This window comes from Lepidochelys kempii, chromosome 25 (genome assembly GCF_965140285.1).
Source record: "Lepidochelys kempii isolate rLepKem1 chromosome 25, rLepKem1.hap1, whole genome shotgun sequence".
NCBI lineage: Eukaryota > Metazoa > Chordata > Testudines > Cheloniidae > Lepidochelys > Lepidochelys kempii.
Genome location: NC_136404.1, coordinates 17,925,055 through 17,941,486, shown reverse-complemented (window position 1 = coordinate 17,941,486; position 16,432 = coordinate 17,925,055). Strand labels below are relative to the sequence as shown.

The window sequence follows — 16,432 nt, the reverse complement described above, 5'->3', positions numbered from 1 at the left end:
CGGCGCTTGCACACCTAGGTGTGCCTGACCCCTACAAACAAACTCCCCCTGCCGGGGGCAGGACCCCGGACCCCGCGCACAGCCCCATGCGCGGACCAGCCGCCGCCGCCGCCGCGCTGACTCCGCCCCCCGAGGGCCTCTCCGGCCGGGAGCTGACGGGGGCGGAGTTGAACGCGGCGGGCGGGGCCTTGGTTGTGACGCGCGGCACGAGGTGGGCGGGGCCACCATTATAATGCTGCGTGCGCGGCACGTCTGACGTAACGCCCGCGTGCGCTGGGCTGTTTCCGGTTCCGGCGGGCCCTCTCTCTCTCTCCTGTCTGGCGAGGCGGCTGGGTGAGCGCCGGGCGGGGGCGGTGGGGGGAGGGGAGCTGGGGGTCCGGGGTGGCAGTGGGGGGGAGCGTCGGGCGGGGCCGGGCTGGGGGCGGTGGGGGCAGGGGAGCTGGGGGGCCCGGGGTTGGGGGGAGGGGAGCTGGGGGGAGCGCCGGGCGGGACCGGTCCGGGCTGGCGGTGGGGGGAGGGGAGCTGGGGGTCCGGGGTGGCAGTGCGGGGGAGCGTCGGGCGGGGCCGGGCTGGGGGCGGTGGGGGCAGGGGAGCTGGGGGGCCCGGGGTTGGGGGGAGGGGAGCTGGGGGGAGCGCCGGGCGGGACCGGTCCGGGCTGGCGGAGGGGGGGGAGGACCTGGGGGCGGAGCTGAGGGGCCCGCGGGCGGTGGGGGGGGGAGGGGAGCTGGGGATCCTTGGGGAGGTGGGGGGAGGGCCGTGGGGCCGGCCGGATTGAGAGGCGGGGGCGGGCCCAGACTCTGCCTGGCTGGGAGGGGCTCGGGGCTGCCCCCCCCCCCCGGCTGGGTGACCGCTCAGTGGGGGCGGGGCCGTTGCCTGGCTCGCCACGCGGGGCCGGCGCTGACCGGGTGTTGGCTCGTGCAGGGGACACGCGCGCGCCACGATGCAGATCTTCGTGAAAACCCTGACGGGCAAAACCATCACCTTGGAGGTGGAGCCCAGCGACACCATCGAGAATGTCAAGGCCAAGATCCAGGACAAGGAGGGTAAGGGGCTGGAGGGGGCTGGGGCTCGAAGGCCGAGGCCACCGTTGTTAAAGCCGGGGCAGTCACTTCCCCGCCCCGTACGCTGCCCTTGGGGCGGGGGTCCTAAGCTCGCCTTGGCAGCTTTATCCTCCAATGGGATCTGGGGACCCCCTGCGTCTCTAGTATGGGGGCTGGCCCCTGCTCAGAGACTGGTGGGGCTGGGTCTCTTCTGTCTTGATCCAGTCCTCTTTCTCCACCTCTGCTCCCCTGCATGCCCCAGGTCACAGATGAGGAGACAGCCGGCCACATTTCAGTGAGTGGCATTGTGGAAATGTTATAGTGAGTGTTGGAAATTGTAGTTTCTGTGACAAAATTGTGGCCTGTGATATTTTCCCATCTTTATGAAGAATGGTCCCTGAACTACCCTCTGTTTGAGCTCTTGGGCGCTGCACTCCTGAGAAATGGATGGCTGGTGTATCTGATGAATGATGTTTACCTACCCCAGAAATGCAGCTGCTAAGGCATGGTAGCAGTTAAACACCTGCACAGCATTGCTGCACATAGGGCCGTGCAACTAAGTGCACATGTGGTTCAGAGAGTAGTTGTAGCCATGTTGGTCCCAGGACATTAGAGAGGCAAGATGGGTGAGGCAACTTCTGTTGGTCTAGTAAAAGATACTGCATCATCCATCTTGTGTCTCTGTTTCAGTGGTTCTCAAACTTTTGTACTGGTGACCCCTTTCATGTAGCAAGCCTCTGAGTGTGACTCCCCCTCTTATAAATTAAAAACACTTTTTAGTATATTTAACACTATTGTAAATGCTGCATGCAAAGCGGGGTTTGGGGTGCAGGCTGACAGCTCGTGATCCCCCAGATAATAATCTTGAGATCCCCTGGGTGGGTTTCTGATCCCCAGTTCGAGAACCCCTGCTCTATTTGTTTCGGATGCAAATTTAAAAAAAATTCATTTTAGTTTGACCCACAACATGTTTTGAAACTTCTGGTGTAAAAAAAAAAAAAAGTTGTTTTGTGTCAACTAAAACATTTTGTTTAAATTTTGAGGACATTCCAAAACTGAAATGTTTCACCTCTTCATTTAGGAAGTGGCATTTCAGCACTTCTGAATTTTTTTTCAACCAAAGCAGTTTGCCAAAATGACCCAAATGTGTTAATTATTTTGATGGACCCAAATCTGCATTTGTCTTATAGCAGATCACTCCCATCAGGTCTGCTGCCTCCCCGTGGTATAGTGCCCCATGGGTTGTGATTTGCTCGTCAAATCTCAATGTGATGTCAAAGGCAATTCAGTATTCCACACGTGGATGTCTTGTAGGTATTCCTCCTGACCAACAGCGTCTGATCTTTGCTGGGAAGCAGCTGGAGGATGGGCGTACCCTCTCAGACTACAACATCCAGAAAGGTATTGTTTGACAGCATATTACCACTGTGTAAGACCTGGGCTCAAAAATGGTTGCTAAACAGTAGCTTAAAGCACTACTAGAGGAAACTCTGCTCTTTCTGCCTGCAGAAGCTATCACTCAGTGTCTTCTACAAGCCCTGGGGAATATCGAATTGAATTCACATCTCAGAAAAGGATTTCAGGGTCATGATGGATAATTTATAGAATATGAGCTTGTGGCACAATGAGGAAGCTAAGAGCAAATGTATTCCTTGGCTGTGTAAGTAGGGGAATAACGACTAGAAGTAGTGAGGAGTGGTGTGATCACTATCAAGTGTTAGTAAGATGGTTATTGGGGTTCTGTGTCCAGCTCGTGTGAACACAGACTGGAAACGCTTCAGAAAAGAGCTACAAGAACAAAGCACTGTCTTGGAAAACCTGCCTTAAAATAAGACTAAACAACTTCAGTCTATTTAACTTACAAAGGTTAGATTATTTCAGGGTGGTAAAGTACCCACGTGGGGACAAATTTTGATAGCAGTGGGCTCTAGACAAAGGCATAACAAGATCCAGTGAGGCTAGACAAATTCAGACTAGAAACGAGGTCCACATTTTTTTTAGTGGAGTGTAATTAACCATTGGAGCAAATCATCTCGTGATGTGGATTCTACACCATGTGCACAGCTTTAAACCAAGATTTGGAAGGCTCTTTACAATGTGTTTCATCTCAACTGGAAGTTGTGGTCTTGATGCAGGAACTACCTGGTGAAACTGTCTGGCCTGTGATATGTAGGAAGTCCCTGTAGATCACAGTGGGCCCTTTGGCTTTAAAATCTAAGCATTGGAGGTTTCATGTAAGATGATGTTGCTGTCTTCTGTGTCTCTAACATATGGACTCTTAGAAATGGCTTTTAAATAACTGGGTTTGGGGGGTTTAGGCTGGGACACCCATACGGTGTCTTAAGGCCCAGGTGTCTAAAGAACTGGCGTGCTTGTCCCATTTGCCTTTCGGAAACTGTCATGGCTCTCCCCACCCTCCCCTGGCAGTCTGGCTCTGCAGTGGGAATTGAGTTAATTTGGGGTTGAGACTGAAACCACCAGAACTGAAGTAGTCACTACTTTCTGTGGCAGTAGCACTTGGGACCTGGAGTCCCATTATGCTCCTCCCTCTGCAAACGGGGAAGTTTCTGCCTCAGTGCTAGCTCTGAAATGCTGCTAACTCGGTGTGTTCCTCCTTTCAGAATCCACTCTGCACTTGGTGCTGCGTTTGCGAGGAGGCATCATTGAGCCTTCTCTTCGCCAGCTCGCACAGAAGTACAACTGCGACAAAATGATCTGCCGCAAGTACGTGTCGCCTTATGCAATAGACTCAGCGTTTTAGCCTCTGGAGGGGAGTGAGGCCGCTGCCCTATCTGAGGGTGAACACCTTTGAGCAGTATCCTTACATATTTGTGCTCTGATGTGTAGTGGGTGTCATTAGGTGATCAGTGTGCTAGGAGGCAGTTGGTAATGGAATCTGTCATAGAATAAAGAAAAGGAGGACTTGTGGCACCTTAGACTAACCAATTTATTTGAGCATAAGCTTTCATGAGCTACAGTTCGCTTCATCGGATGCAGCTCACGAAAGCTTATGCTCAAATAAATTGGTTAGTCTCTAAGGTGCCACAAGTTCTCCTTTTCTTTTTGCGGATACAGACTAACACGGCTGCTGCTCTGAAACCTGTCATAGAATAGATCGCTCAGTCTTGGCCTAAAGAGCCTGAGGAGGAGCTGGGCAGAGTAGCAAACTGCTTTGGGCAACTACAGCAGCATCCTGGCAGCTTTAACACCTTTTTACTGCCAGCTAATGCTGTACCGATCTCTCAACCTCCTAGAGAGGCTGCTGTTCTGGGTAGGTCATCTTCAGAGTCACTGGGGTTGGGAAGAGTCTGTGATGGGTCACCTTGCCCATTCTGCATGGGACAGAGGAGATGACACTATTTCCATTAAGGATTGGTGGGTGTTGCATTCTCTATTGAACTGGCAGGTGTTCATAAAAATCCCTTTGCATCATAAATGCGGGAGGCCAGAATAAATTGACATTGGTCCTTCCTATATAACTTCCCTCATTCTCTTCAGCTGCATATTCTTCCCCTGTGCTTGCTGCCTCAAGTAAATATGCTCGTAGTGTTCACAGGGGGGTTGACTGGGATCTTGCCATGCGAGGCAGAGCCTCCTGGGAGTTCCGAACCCCCAGAAGAGTTGACAGCTGTTCTTCTGCCCGTTTCAGGTGCTACGCCCGCCTGCACCCTCGTGCTGTTAACTGCCGTAAGAAGAAGTGTGGCCACACCAACAATCTGCGTCCCAAGAAGAAGGTCAAGTAGAGGGAGATACCTGTCTTCGGCCCGTGTGGCTACGTGCTGTTGAATTCAAGCTGGGTAGTCAGTCTGCTGCAATGTAGCTTGGTCCTGGGTGAGGCAGGGGTTTGTTGAATAAAGCTACTTCCAGTGCTCAGCCACGTGTTTGTCATTTACCCTCTGCCCTCACCTGGACAGTTGCTTTCACATTCTTTAATGCTGTTCAGAACAATGCAGAGAAGATCATGTGCATATCCCGTAAAATGTGTTCTCTGGATGTCTGTTACTAATGTGTTTCAACATGAAATGCAGGGCTTGATTCAGACACGTCTATGCCATCCTTAAACTTGCCTGATCTATTCTTGGCTTCCTGTACTAGCAGAGAGATACTGTTCCTTAGAACATACGTGGCAGATGGATTAAGGCATTCACAGTGCAGTGCAAACATTCCTGTACAGTAGGAACAGAATTCAATAGCTAAGTCCATACTAACACATGGACCATCCTTTGCTAAAAGCACCTCTCAGATTCAAAACCATATTTTCTTGGTTTAAAGGGAATAGTCGCTGTGTGAGGAGTAGGTTGAAGATTTCTGTGGCTAGTTCACACCATTCTCATGTAGCAATCAGGGTTGTGCCAAAAACCTGTTCTGGTGGCTGGGGGAGGGTGAACCAGACAGCACATGGGAGATCTCAGACCCATGCGGTTGGAATAAAAGCCCAGCAGCAGTGAGGCTGCAGCTACAATGCTATAGGGCAGTGCTGGGAAGTCAGCTTGTTCCTCAGCTCTACCTAGAAAGGACCGTGTCAGTTGGGAAGAGGGGAAATGCCTTTCCCCTACTAAAGTAACTCCCCTGACAAAAAAGGGGGCAGGAGAGAGTTAGCCTCTTCTCTTGTGATCTGTCAAACTGAGTGACTGCCCCTTGCAGTGGATTGATCCTGGTGCCATCCTGAAAAGGCAAACTACCTGGCAGAGTGACTGAGATCAGTGCGGGGTGCCATCCTTGCAGGCTAGTGAGCTGAAAGCCTGGACAATCTATTTTGGGAATTGTTTGCTCCAATCCAGCACGAGCTCCTGCTCAGATGTACGAGTGCCTGTCTCATGGCTGGAGTTTTAGGGTCAAGCTCAAGTCAATGGGCTGCCCTTGTAAGGAATGGGGAGTTACTAGCCTGTGTTGCTCTAATGTGAGGATTTTACTTAGACACAAAGATGAAGGGCACTTTCTGGAGTGAAATGCGGGTGGAAGGTTCAATGTTTAGCTCTGCCAATGCACCTCACTCCTGCCCTGTGATCTTGGAGAAGAGAAGAAACCGCACGAGAGCCCCCTACTTCATGGCCACCTGTCACCTAAGTCAGGATTTTAACCCAGCCAGTGGGATCTGAAAGGGCTAGTGCGCAGTCAGCTCTCGGGGAAACAGCATTCCGGTTCCTAGCTCAGAAAACGGGTCATGGAGCTGAGTGCTGCAGTGTTGGAGACATCTTGTTCTAAGTGAGGAAATACTGTATTACCTCTGCTCTGGGACCTTTCTACTGGCCTCCTCCATCAGCTTTCATGAGCTTTAGCTAGGGTGACCAGATGTCCTGATCTTTAGTTTTGTCCCGCATCCTGACCGGTCTGGATGACATTTGTCCCGATATTGCGGCTTTGGCCGCTCCTGCCGTTTTTTTGTTGTTTTTTGTTTCGTCCGTTTCATCTGGTCACCCTGGCTTTAGCCTAAGGAAGCCTGCATCGGGCCGCACGGGAGGAGGCTGCCCTCTGGCTCAGGTGTCTGGGGATGCCTGTGTGCTCTCAGGAACAAGATGGGGTTGGGAAATGGTTCTGCCATGGGCCTGTCTCCCTGGGCCGAGTCCCCCCTGTAACATGGGGATGATACTGACCCCCTTGCCCCCAGGCCTCTCCTGAGCTAATCCACGGCGACTGTAAGTCCTGTGGCATAGGGCCGGCCTTGTTCTGGCCCCCCACACCGAGCCCACCAGGGTCCTGCTCTGTGCATGTCTTCGCGCTACACCAGTACAAATAAGGACCGAGCTGAGGGGTTCGCAACCTCCCCCCCTAAAATCTCTACAGCCCGCCTGTGTGTCAGCGACCGAGGGGGGGCAGCCAGCCGTGCAATTGCCCCAGTGAACGCGGCTTCGGCCCCCAGGGGCGGGGCCCTGCCCGGGGGACCCCCCGAAACCTGCTCGCGGCGCCCCGGGTGATCGTGACGGGGCGGGACCAGCGGCTCAGGGCCGCTGCCCCCCGGCGGGTCATGAGGCTGCCGGGCCTGCAGGCGGCCGCCGCCTCCCCGCTGCCTCCTGCCCGTCTCCGCGGCTGCGGCGCCGGCCCCTGCGTGCGGAGCTGGGGGCGCCCGGCCGGGGGAGCCTCCTGCCATGGTGAGCGCGGCTTTCCCCGGGGGCAGTGTCCGCACACCGCGGGCCAGGGCTGGGGGGCCGGGCCGGGCCAGAGCCGCTTTCCCCGGGGGGGGGGGCCGTGCCGAGCCTGGGCCGGGCCAGAGCCGCTTTCCCCGGGGGGGGGCCGTGCCGAGCCTGGGCCGAGCCAGAGCCGCTTTCCCCGGGGGGGGGGCCGTGCCGAGCCTGGGCCGGGCCAGAGCCGCTTTCCCCGGGGGGGGGGCCGTGCCGAGCCTGGGCCGGGCCAGAGCCGCTTTCCCCCGCGGGGGGGCCGTGCCGAGCCTGGGCCGGGCCAGAGCCGCTTTCCCCGCGGGGGGGCCGTGCCGAGCCTGGGCCGGGCCAGAGCCGCTTTCCCCGGGGGGGGGCCGTGCCGAGCCTGGGCCGGGCCAGAGCCGCTTTCCCCGGGGGGGCCGTGCCGAGCCTGGGCCGTGCCAGAGCCGCTTTCCCCTGGGGGGCCGTGCCGAGCCTGGGCCGGGCCAGAGCCGCTTTCCCCGGGGGGGCCGTGCCGGGCCTGGCCTGAGCCGCTTTCCCCGCGGGGGGGCCGTGCCGAGCCTGGGCCGAGCCAGAGCCGCTTTCCCCGGGGGGCCGTGCCGAGCCTGGGCCGGGCCAGAGCCGCTTTCCCCCGGGGGGGGGCCGTGCCGGGCCTGAGCCGCTTTCCCCGGGGGGGGGGGCCGTGCCGAGCCTGGGCCGAGCCAGAGCCGCTTTCCCCGGGGGGGGGGCCGTGCCGAGCCTGGGCCGGGCCAGAGCCGCTTTCCCCGGGGGGGGGCCGTGCCGAGCCTGGGCCGGGCCAGAGCCGCTTTCCCCGGGGGGGGGCCGTGCCGAGCCTGGGCCGGGCCAGAGCCGCTTTCCCCGCGGGGGGGCCGTGCCGAGCCTGGGCCGTGCCAGAGCCGCTTTCCCCCGCGGGGGGCCGTGCCGAGCCTGGGCCGGGCCAGAGCCGCTTTCCCCGGGGGGGGCCGTGCCGAGCCTGGGCCGGGCCAGAGCCGCTTTCCCCGGGGGGGGGCCGTGCCGAGCCTGGGCCGGGCCAGAGCCGCTTTCCCCGCGGGGGGGCCGTGCCGAGCCTGGGCCGGGCCAGAGCCGCTTTCCCCGCGGGGGGGCCGTGCCGAGCCTGGGCCGGGCCAGAGCCGCTTTCCCCGCGGGGGGCCGTGCCGAGCCTGGGCCGGGCCAGAGCCGCTTTCCCCGCGGGGGGCCGGGCCGGGCCGTGCCGGGCCTGAGCCGCTTTTCCGGGGGGCCGGGCCTGGCCCGGGCCGAGCTGCCTCGGCTCTAGCTGCGGCCACGCTTCCCGGTCCCGCATGGGCAGAGGCTGCCAATCCCCCCGGAGCAGGGCCCGCACGGAGCCCGGGGCGGGCTGGTTTCTGCCCCTGAGCGGGGCTGGGCTCGCAGCCTGCACCCCGGCCACCGGATCCCGGGCTCGCCTTTGCCTAGCGCGCTCCCGGGGCTGCGGCTGCCCTGGAGCAACCCGGGAGCTCCCATCCCAGGCCCTGGTTTGGGGGTCTGGGGCGCAGAGTTCTGCCCCCAGCAGGGAGGGCGCAGGGGGGTCCTGGGGGGCTGCATACCCTCAGGATGGCCAGGCGCTCAGACACCAGGTGGTGGGGGACAGACACCGGAGATAGGAGGGTGCTGGGACTAGAGACGGGGAAGCCCAGCTGTGAAAAGCAGCCGGGGGAGGAGAGTGGAAGTGACTGAGGTGAACCAAGCCAGGCGCTATCAGGTAAAGAAATCCGTCTACACCAGCTCCTCTCAGGCTGGGCCCCTTCCCACTCCCCAGGCGTGAGAACCCTTGGTCTGTACTGAGGCCTTTCTCTCCCTTCCCCGGTTCATAAATTCAGCTGAGGGCCCCCCGCCCTCCCAGCTGTGCCCCCAGCAGAAGGCTCAGGAGTGCCAGCCCAGTTAAGGGGATGTCCGAATAGAAATGGAAGGAGAAGGGAAGTGGGGGACATTGGAGGAAATCTCCAACCCCCCTCTGTCTAATAGTAACCTAGCTAGTATTGACCCTTTACTTCTAGTGATTCGTCAACAAATATACGCAGCCATATGCTCAGTGTTGCATCATTTGCAACCAAAGAGCAAGTGGTGGCCGGGGACTCAAACTCACAATTTATAGTGGTTACTGACCATCTCCAGAAAGGTCAGTAGCAAACAGTTCATGGAGCACATTTTGATGGGAAATTTTTTCAGTCCAAAAATTTAGACCAGTTCTAATCACTAAATCACCGTAAGCATTTATAAGGTCACACTGTCCTTTGCGATAAGGTTCCTTCACACCACTCTGGCAATGTAAAGAAGCCTTAAAATGTTTACACCTGTCTCTGCTCTCCTGAGGGACAGTGCCTGCCCCATGCTTACCTCCTCAGAAACATCCCAAAGCCCTGGGGATGGCCGAGTGTGCCACAGTAGTGAGTGAGAACGGAGAGGGACAGAGTGTCTCTCTCTCTCTCACACGCACGACTCCCCAGGCCCTTTGCCCTGGTGGTGATTTACATCTCTATTGGGTACTCTGAGCACCCAAAGCAACCTGCCTACACTGCTGGGAAGGGGTGTGTGACCTTTGCTTCCCTGTCAGAAGTCATTTTTCTGTGGGGAAGCAAAGAAATCTGTGGGGGCCATGAATTCTGCACACACGCAGTAACGCAGAATTCCTGCAGGAGTAATCTCCATGTGAGTAGAGAATATGAATAACTAGCACTAGAATAGTGACTATTAGAAAACAAACCCTCATGCTACAGGGTGCAAGCCAACCTATGACCACTGGGGTCAGGAGGGATCAGGTCATCCCGTCTTTGCCTGCTGCCCCTTCCTCTGATGATGCTGGGGCTGGCCCTGGTGGTGAGAGGAATCTGACCTAGATAGGCCACTGCACTGCTCCAGCCTGGTGATCCCAAGAGGATGCCACAGCCAGTGCCTGCTGCCACCCACTCAGGTGTGTGCCCTCTAATGCCCTGTAAAGCTTGGGCAATGGCACACTGGGTGTGGTTTGAGCTCCTTGTGGGCAGTAGCAGTGCATGGAGGATCGTTAGGCCGGAATTTACTGTCCCCGTTAATTGGGTGGGATACCGCAAGCTAAAAACTCCAGCGTATTGCTAAGACAGCACTCTGTCCCGCTCACTCTGTGCCTCCCCCCAGCCCTCGCCCCATTTGGAAGCAGAGGCGTTAGGGAGCGGAAGGCGCTTTGCTAAGCGCTGGCTCGGAAAGTGCTGAAATTGTGCTTTGGAGACTTGTCAAGCACACAACCCGCTTGGAAGGTTGTGAGGTTGCGGCGCTGGCTGCAGATGGCCGGGGGGCGGGGGCTCCCGGGGTGCTGGGTGAGATGGTATGAAACCTCCATCGCCCGGCGAGGGGCGACCCTGCCCTGGGTGCAGGCAGGTGGCTGGGTGCTGCTCACGGGAGTCCTGGCGACGCCGGAGCAGAGCCTCCTGGCTTGGTGCTGGGGGCCAAGGAGTCGCTCAAAGGCGATGGGGCTTGGAACCGGAGAGGCCGGCCGGGGGCTTTGCCAACAGGAAAGAGCCTCTGGAGCTGCCAAGTTAGAAAACGCAGCTGTTGTGTGGGGGGCTGGAGGCCTTGCCGTGCACTAGACCCCAGCACGGTGAGAGCTCTGGGGAGGATCCATGCATGCACGCAGGCCCTGCTGCTGCTCTGCAGCTCGGAACAGGCCCGTGGAAAGAGGCTTCTGGGAGCCCGTGGAACCTTCTTCTGGGGAGCGAGAGAAACCGGATCCCGCAGCTGCGGCAGCGAGGACTCTGGCCCCAGAATAGCCGACTCCGAGGCCGTCCACTCCTTACTGGGCTGGGGGGCCCTGGGCTCACCACCCTGGCCTCCCTCTGAGGAGCAGCTGCAGCCCCCGCACCTCCCAGCCCTCTGCCTCAGGCTTGGCATCTGAGAACCCAGAATGGTGGGCCGGAGTGGTGGGGAAGTGGGAGTGGATGCAGGGGGGTGGCCACGGCCCCATGTTGGTTACTGGTTCAAATCCAGCCCCAGGTTAGAGGGGACAGGATGGTACTTGGTACTGGGGGAGCCCTGGGGTGCTTTCATCTCCATGGCCCTGGCTCCAGCCCATCCTTCGGTGGGGAGACGCGGTGGGTCTCATGATGGGGACCTGCTGGCTCAGGGGGGTCAGGGAATGGAATATTGAGACATTCCTCACTACAGCCCTGGTTCCAGCTTATCCCTGTTTTGAGGCGACTGGATGGTCACAGGGTTAGGAACCCCTCACTCCATATAGTGAAGAGCCTGTCACCAGCTCCAATCCGGGCTAATTCAGGGGGCCTGGCTGGCTTGGGGGTTGTGAAATAGGACATGGGCCCTTTCCCATCCGGCTCCAGGGCAGGGGACTGGCCGGCTCAGGCAGGGAAAGCGGACACGGGGCCTTCCCTTTATGCGGCGTGGCTCTGATCTGTCCCAGGGCGGGAGACTGACTGGCACTTTTCCCTCGAGGGCACTGGTTCCCATGTGGCCCCAGGTCGGCAGTGGCAGGCAGCTGTGACATTGTGGCGGGGTTAGTGCCACAGTCCCTGGGTGGGGAGCCTCGCAGGGGGGAGGAGGAGGTGCCCCAGCACCATGTAGCGCCCTCCTGTGGCTGGTCTAGGGGTGGAGGGGCTGGTTGCGAGGGATGTACTGGGGCCTGTCTCGCTGGTTCAGAGCCATCTGTGAGCCTGTTGCCCCAGGGCCGGTGGACACCCTGAGTCTCATGCTATCCCTTTGTCTCTCCCGCTGGCAGACGGACGCCGCCGTGAAGCTGCTCCTGCACCGCTTTTACACCCTGCAGGGGGAGCGGGTGGAAGCCTACCGGCTCTTTGAGGAGTAAGTGACCCCAAGGCCGGAGAACCCCTGGTGGCTGTGGGCTCCGGCTCCCGCACGTGCCGGATCCCATCCTGTCCTCTGCCCTGGTTGCTCTTAGGGGCATCCGCACCCTGGCGTAGAAGGGCAGGCTCAGCCCCGCTGGAGACACTGATGTGCCAGGGCTGGGCAGGACTCTGGGTCTCAGCCCATGCGGACTGTGTATTTGGGCACAGACTGTGCCGTGGCAGACAACGCAGCCCCAAGCCAGCTCGTGGTGGGAGGTACCACTCTGCTGTGACTTCTCCTTCCAGCCCCCAGACCAAGGGAGGCTAACTCCTGCCAAACGGGGACTTTCAAGCAGATTCTTCTTGCTGCTGGCCTGCTCTGGCCGCTCCCGTTATTTGCAGGCAAACCGGGCGGGGCCGGGGGGGGGTGTTACTCCACCTGGCGGCCCTATCCTGGCACCTCTGCCTGCGGGGTGCCCCAGACTGAGTTTCCGATGCTTCCCGCTGCCCTCTGCAGCCTTCTTCCCCCTCCACCTGTGGTCCAGGGGCACTGAAGCAGGAGGGGAAAATGGGGCCATCCCCCTGCCCCATTGACCTTAAACTCCATAGCTCTGGCTGAGGCGCGTGCTGGCCTGAGGCCATTCCGCCCTTGCTGTGGTGCTTAGTGCCCAGTCTCTAAAGTTCCAGCCTCCCCTCCTGGCTGGCAAAGGGTCCCAGGAAGCAGCCGCCACTGCTTGCTGCTCAACACCTGGGCCTGGCCCCTGCGGGCTGGGGCTGAACGCCGGCTGGCCAGGGGGACCCGCGCACCAGACGCCTGTAGCCCATTTCAGCGACGTCTGGGAGATGATTTACTCTTCCGGATCCAGGCCCTGGAGTTTAACAAACAAACCAGCCCCAAGCCCGGCCAGCGGAGGTTAAGCTGTCGGGCCTGGTAATAATCCTCAGTAATGAGCCCTTCCTGAGCATTGGCAGCCAGCGGAGGTACGAGCTGCTAATTCAATAATATAGTGGAAAGGCTGAACAGGAAGATACCTGAACCGCTGACTGCAGGGGTCATGCAGAGGGTAGGGAGGGGGCCGTGCGCCTCTCTGCAGCACCAAGCTGAGAGCAAAGGCTTTGGGGTTACAAATCCCTGCCTGCAATTTGCTGTGCCTGGAAGTTATTACTGTACAGCCCCCAGACAGGCCTCCATCATGCCAGGTGCTGCCCAGAGAAAGACTCCCTGCCCCAGAGAGCATCATTATCCCGTTTAAGGACTGAGGCCCACACAGAGTCAGTGACAGAACTGGGATTTGAATTCAGGTCTCCTGAGGCCCAGTTCAGTGCCTTCACCACCCAGCCCATGCTTCCTGAGCTTGTCGGGAGCATCCCCTGCAGGGGTCTAGTAAAAGGGGCGCTCTCGGGAGGCTCATTCTTGTCAGATGACCGGTTGCTTTGTCCGGCTTGCAGGGGCCACCGGGCGTATCTGAGCAGCGGGCCGCACTACGACTTCCTCCGCTACCGGCAGCTGGTCCATGAGATCACGCTGGCCTTCAGCGGCATCTCCCGGGAGATCCTGGAGATCAAGGAGCAGCTCCAGGTGGAGCACGGGCGGCCGGAGCTTGCCCAGCACCTGTCCAGGGTCCAGCAGAAGGAGAAGGAGAAGCTAGAGCTGGTGAGAGGCCCCTGTCTCCTCCCCTTTGCACTGGGGCGTCCAAGGTGCCGACAGCCGCACTGCAGGCTGAGGGCCTCGATCTACTCACAGGGCAGGTGCAGCGCTAGAGTAGGCTTCCCGCCCCTACCCTGCAGCGCCCCTCCTCCCCCATGAGCCGGCCAGTCGTCAGAGCCCCGTCAGGCCAGGGGGCTGCTGGTGCCAGCTGTGGGAGGGGGTGTTGTACTGGGGACACTGCTTCCTAGGAGCTGGGCTGAGCCCTAGCAAACTTGTCTCATACAGCCGCCCCTCAGCTGCGAAAGGGCAGGAACTTGCACTCCTGGCTGCGCTGGGCTAGTATTGTGTGTGAGGGCCCAGCCCCTGCCCCGGAGAGCTGCCAGGCGGAATGGACGAAGCAGGGGGAGCAGTCATCTCCCCAAGGCTCCGCGGTAGGTCGGAGGCATTGCTGCCGATAGCCCTGAGGCCCAGCCTCTCCTCCCGTCTCTCTCCTGTGCTGGAGGGGACTTGGGAACAAGGAATCGAGGAGCGGGGGCCGGGGTGAGGTGGGGTCGCTCTGAGCCTGACCCGCCCTGGAGCCATGTGGCTGTGGTGGTGGTAATTTGCGCGGCAGCCCGGGGCGGGTTTGGGCCCTGAGGTGCCAGGTACTCTGGCCTACGTTGCCCAGCCCAGGCGCCGCTCTGTGGGTGGGGTTGGTGTCTCCTCCTGGGAAGCTCGACTCCACCTGCCCTCCTCCTTGCAGACGGCTCAGCTGCAGCTCGCCAGGCAGCACGCCCAGGACCAGCCCGGCGTGCCAGCCCACCAGCAGGAGGTGCAGGAGCTCAAATACAAGTAGGTGCCCCGGGGGCTGGGCACAGCACCACCCCGTTGCCGCCCACGGCACTCTGAATGCCTCACGCCTTCGAGCCCCATGGGGGGGGGCATTGCCCCCCAGCATAGGGGCTAGTGGGAGCCCCCCCCTGAAGCCAGGCGGGAATGGCTCCAGCTGAGCCTGTGGCATGACGGGGGGTGAGGGCTGGGGGCTCCCCCTGTACACACTCACTGGGCACCCAGCTCCTGGATTCGAGGGGAGGGTCTATAACTGCTCTGGCCAAGGTAGGACGGGGGCTAGCTCAGCACCCAGCAGCCTTTGGGGAAGGAGCAGGGGGGAGGCGCGCCGGCTGTTTGTTTGAGCAGCGTTTTGCCTGTCAGACCCTCCAGGCTGGGGGGCGACGTATGCGACCGGCCGGGGGGAGTGGGAGCTCCGGGATGGGATCCCCCAAGGGGGCGGTGGAGCAGGCTGGACTTGGCATGTGCTGCTCCAGGCCCTGGCAGCTCCTTTATCATCCCTTCTTCAAGGCTGGGGTGGAGGAAGGGCGCAGGGGGGATGAAAGTGCCTTCCCCAATCCCTTGGCCCCCTCTCCCTAACCAGGCCTGAAGGAGACCCAGATGGTGCCTTCAAAAGCTCTCTTGTTTGTCGGCCCTCCGGATTGTTTAGCACTGCCGCATGGCTTTGGTGCTGATCAGCCTCTCCCCGGCCGAGTGTTTCATAAACAGCGCCGGGAACGCGAGGCAGCCCAGATAATACACTCCATATGGCCTTTATTTATAGTTTCCATCCGCTCTCCTAGGCTAATTAAAACCATTGAGGCAATCAGCGAAATTCTCCAGGACCTCAAGTACGATTCGGAAGAAGCCGAGTGATGGGTCTCCCCGTGGGAATGGCTGGAGGAGGTGGGAAGCGCTGGAGGGGGTCAGCTGGGCCGAGCGCTGGGCCGCACTGCAGGGCTCTCGCTCACGTCGAGGTCTCGCTCCCCATGGCGGGATCCTCTCCCTGGCAAACCCCAGCCTTGGCGCCCCTGCGAGAGACTTGTCCAGGGCCCTCTGCCAGGCGGGCAGCAGCCTTTGCAACAGAGGAGCAGCTCGACTCTGGGCTGTTCCAGCACAGGGGCAGGTTTGCAAAAGGGCTCCACGGCCAGCAGGTCCCACTGGGAACGATGGGGAACCCTCCTCCTGCCTGAGAGCCATGGAGAACCCCCCACTGAGAACATCAGCTGCTTTGGGGGCTGAGCCCCTTTGACAAGCTTTCCCAGTTCGGTGCCAGGTGGGTGGGTGCCCTCGAGCCCGCCGGGCAGGATCAGCGTGCAGCCTAGATGTGTCGCTGTCTGTCCGGCAGGGCTGAACGCCCCCTCCCTCCAGGTCCCTTCCTCCTGCAGAGCCAGGAGCCCTTTGAGTACAGACAGAGCCAAACCTGTGGATTTGGAGAGGGATTTTCCAAGTGCCAAGGTGGCTGTGGGGGGGTGCCATGCTCCTAAATCCCCTGGGTGCTTGGGAAAGCCCCCCCCCCGCCCCCATGCAGCAAAGCGTTTTAACCATGTGCTGTGACCTCTTTCAAGTCTGTTTGTTTTAAGAATTAAGCAAAGAACTCTCTGGCGTTAGGGCTAGGCTGGTTTGTGGCTCAATAAAAGGCAGGTGGGAGCTCAGAGTCCTGTCGCTGTCTCCTTTGCTCAGTGACATGCCACTGATGCTGCTGCCAGCCCAGGCTGGTGGCACCAGGGGCTGCCCATCACTGTGCCCTGGAGGGCCAGGCTAAACGGTGAGAGCATTCCCCTTTCGTACCCAAGCCCCTGGGGCACTCTGACCACTGGCTGGTCTGGGAACTTGGAGCTCCCCTTTTGCCCCAGGGCTCCGACCCCCGAGACAGGGTAGAGCCCCGCCCCGCCTGTGGGTCCGCGGTGATGGCCTGTATCCAGCAGCCGTGAGGGAGGTGCCTGTCATCCCACCATGGCGCCACGATTGTCTCCTGCTGGGCCTTCCCACGAGCACTGCACCGGGCACCTCACAGCCCTGCCCATCGCTGCTGCCTGGCCTCTGCAGCGTGCC

The 16,432-nt window shown here is 59.8% G+C and overlaps 2 protein-coding genes across 3 annotated transcripts in view; both read left to right on the top strand.

Moving 5' to 3' along the window:
* Window positions 1-4,913, top strand: part of UBA52 (ubiquitin A-52 residue ribosomal protein fusion product 1) — a 32,561-nt gene extending 27,648 nt beyond the window's left edge. Inside the window, exons 1-5 of one of the 2 annotated variants that reach the window (XM_073324046.2) lie at window positions 229-333; window positions 922-1,043; window positions 2,355-2,441; window positions 3,662-3,764; window positions 4,690-4,913. In XM_073324046.2, the coding sequence (XP_073180147.1) occupies window positions 941-1,043; window positions 2,355-2,441; window positions 3,662-3,764; window positions 4,690-4,783 (387 nt within the window). In that variant the 5' untranslated portion in view covers window positions 229-333; window positions 922-940 and the 3' untranslated portion in view covers window positions 4,784-4,913. Of the gene's footprint in view, window positions 1-228; window positions 334-921; window positions 1,044-2,354; window positions 2,442-3,661; window positions 3,765-4,689 lie in introns of those variants that run through there. The other variant, XM_073324047.1, reaches the window with a different exon arrangement.
* Window positions 4,914-6,992: 2,079 nt separating this feature from the next.
* On the top strand, window positions 6,993-16,032 carry REX1BD (required for excision 1-B domain containing). The gene is made up of 5 exons (XM_073324517.2): window positions 6,993-7,129; window positions 11,856-11,938; window positions 13,372-13,576; window positions 14,313-14,401; window positions 15,181-16,032. Exons 1-5 carry the CDS (start codon window positions 7,127-7,129, stop codon window positions 15,251-15,253), a joined length of 453 nt encoding a protein of 150 aa, XP_073180618.2. The 5' UTR covers window positions 6,993-7,126; the 3' UTR covers window positions 15,254-16,032.
* The last annotated feature ends 400 nt before the right edge of the window (window positions 16,033-16,432 follow it).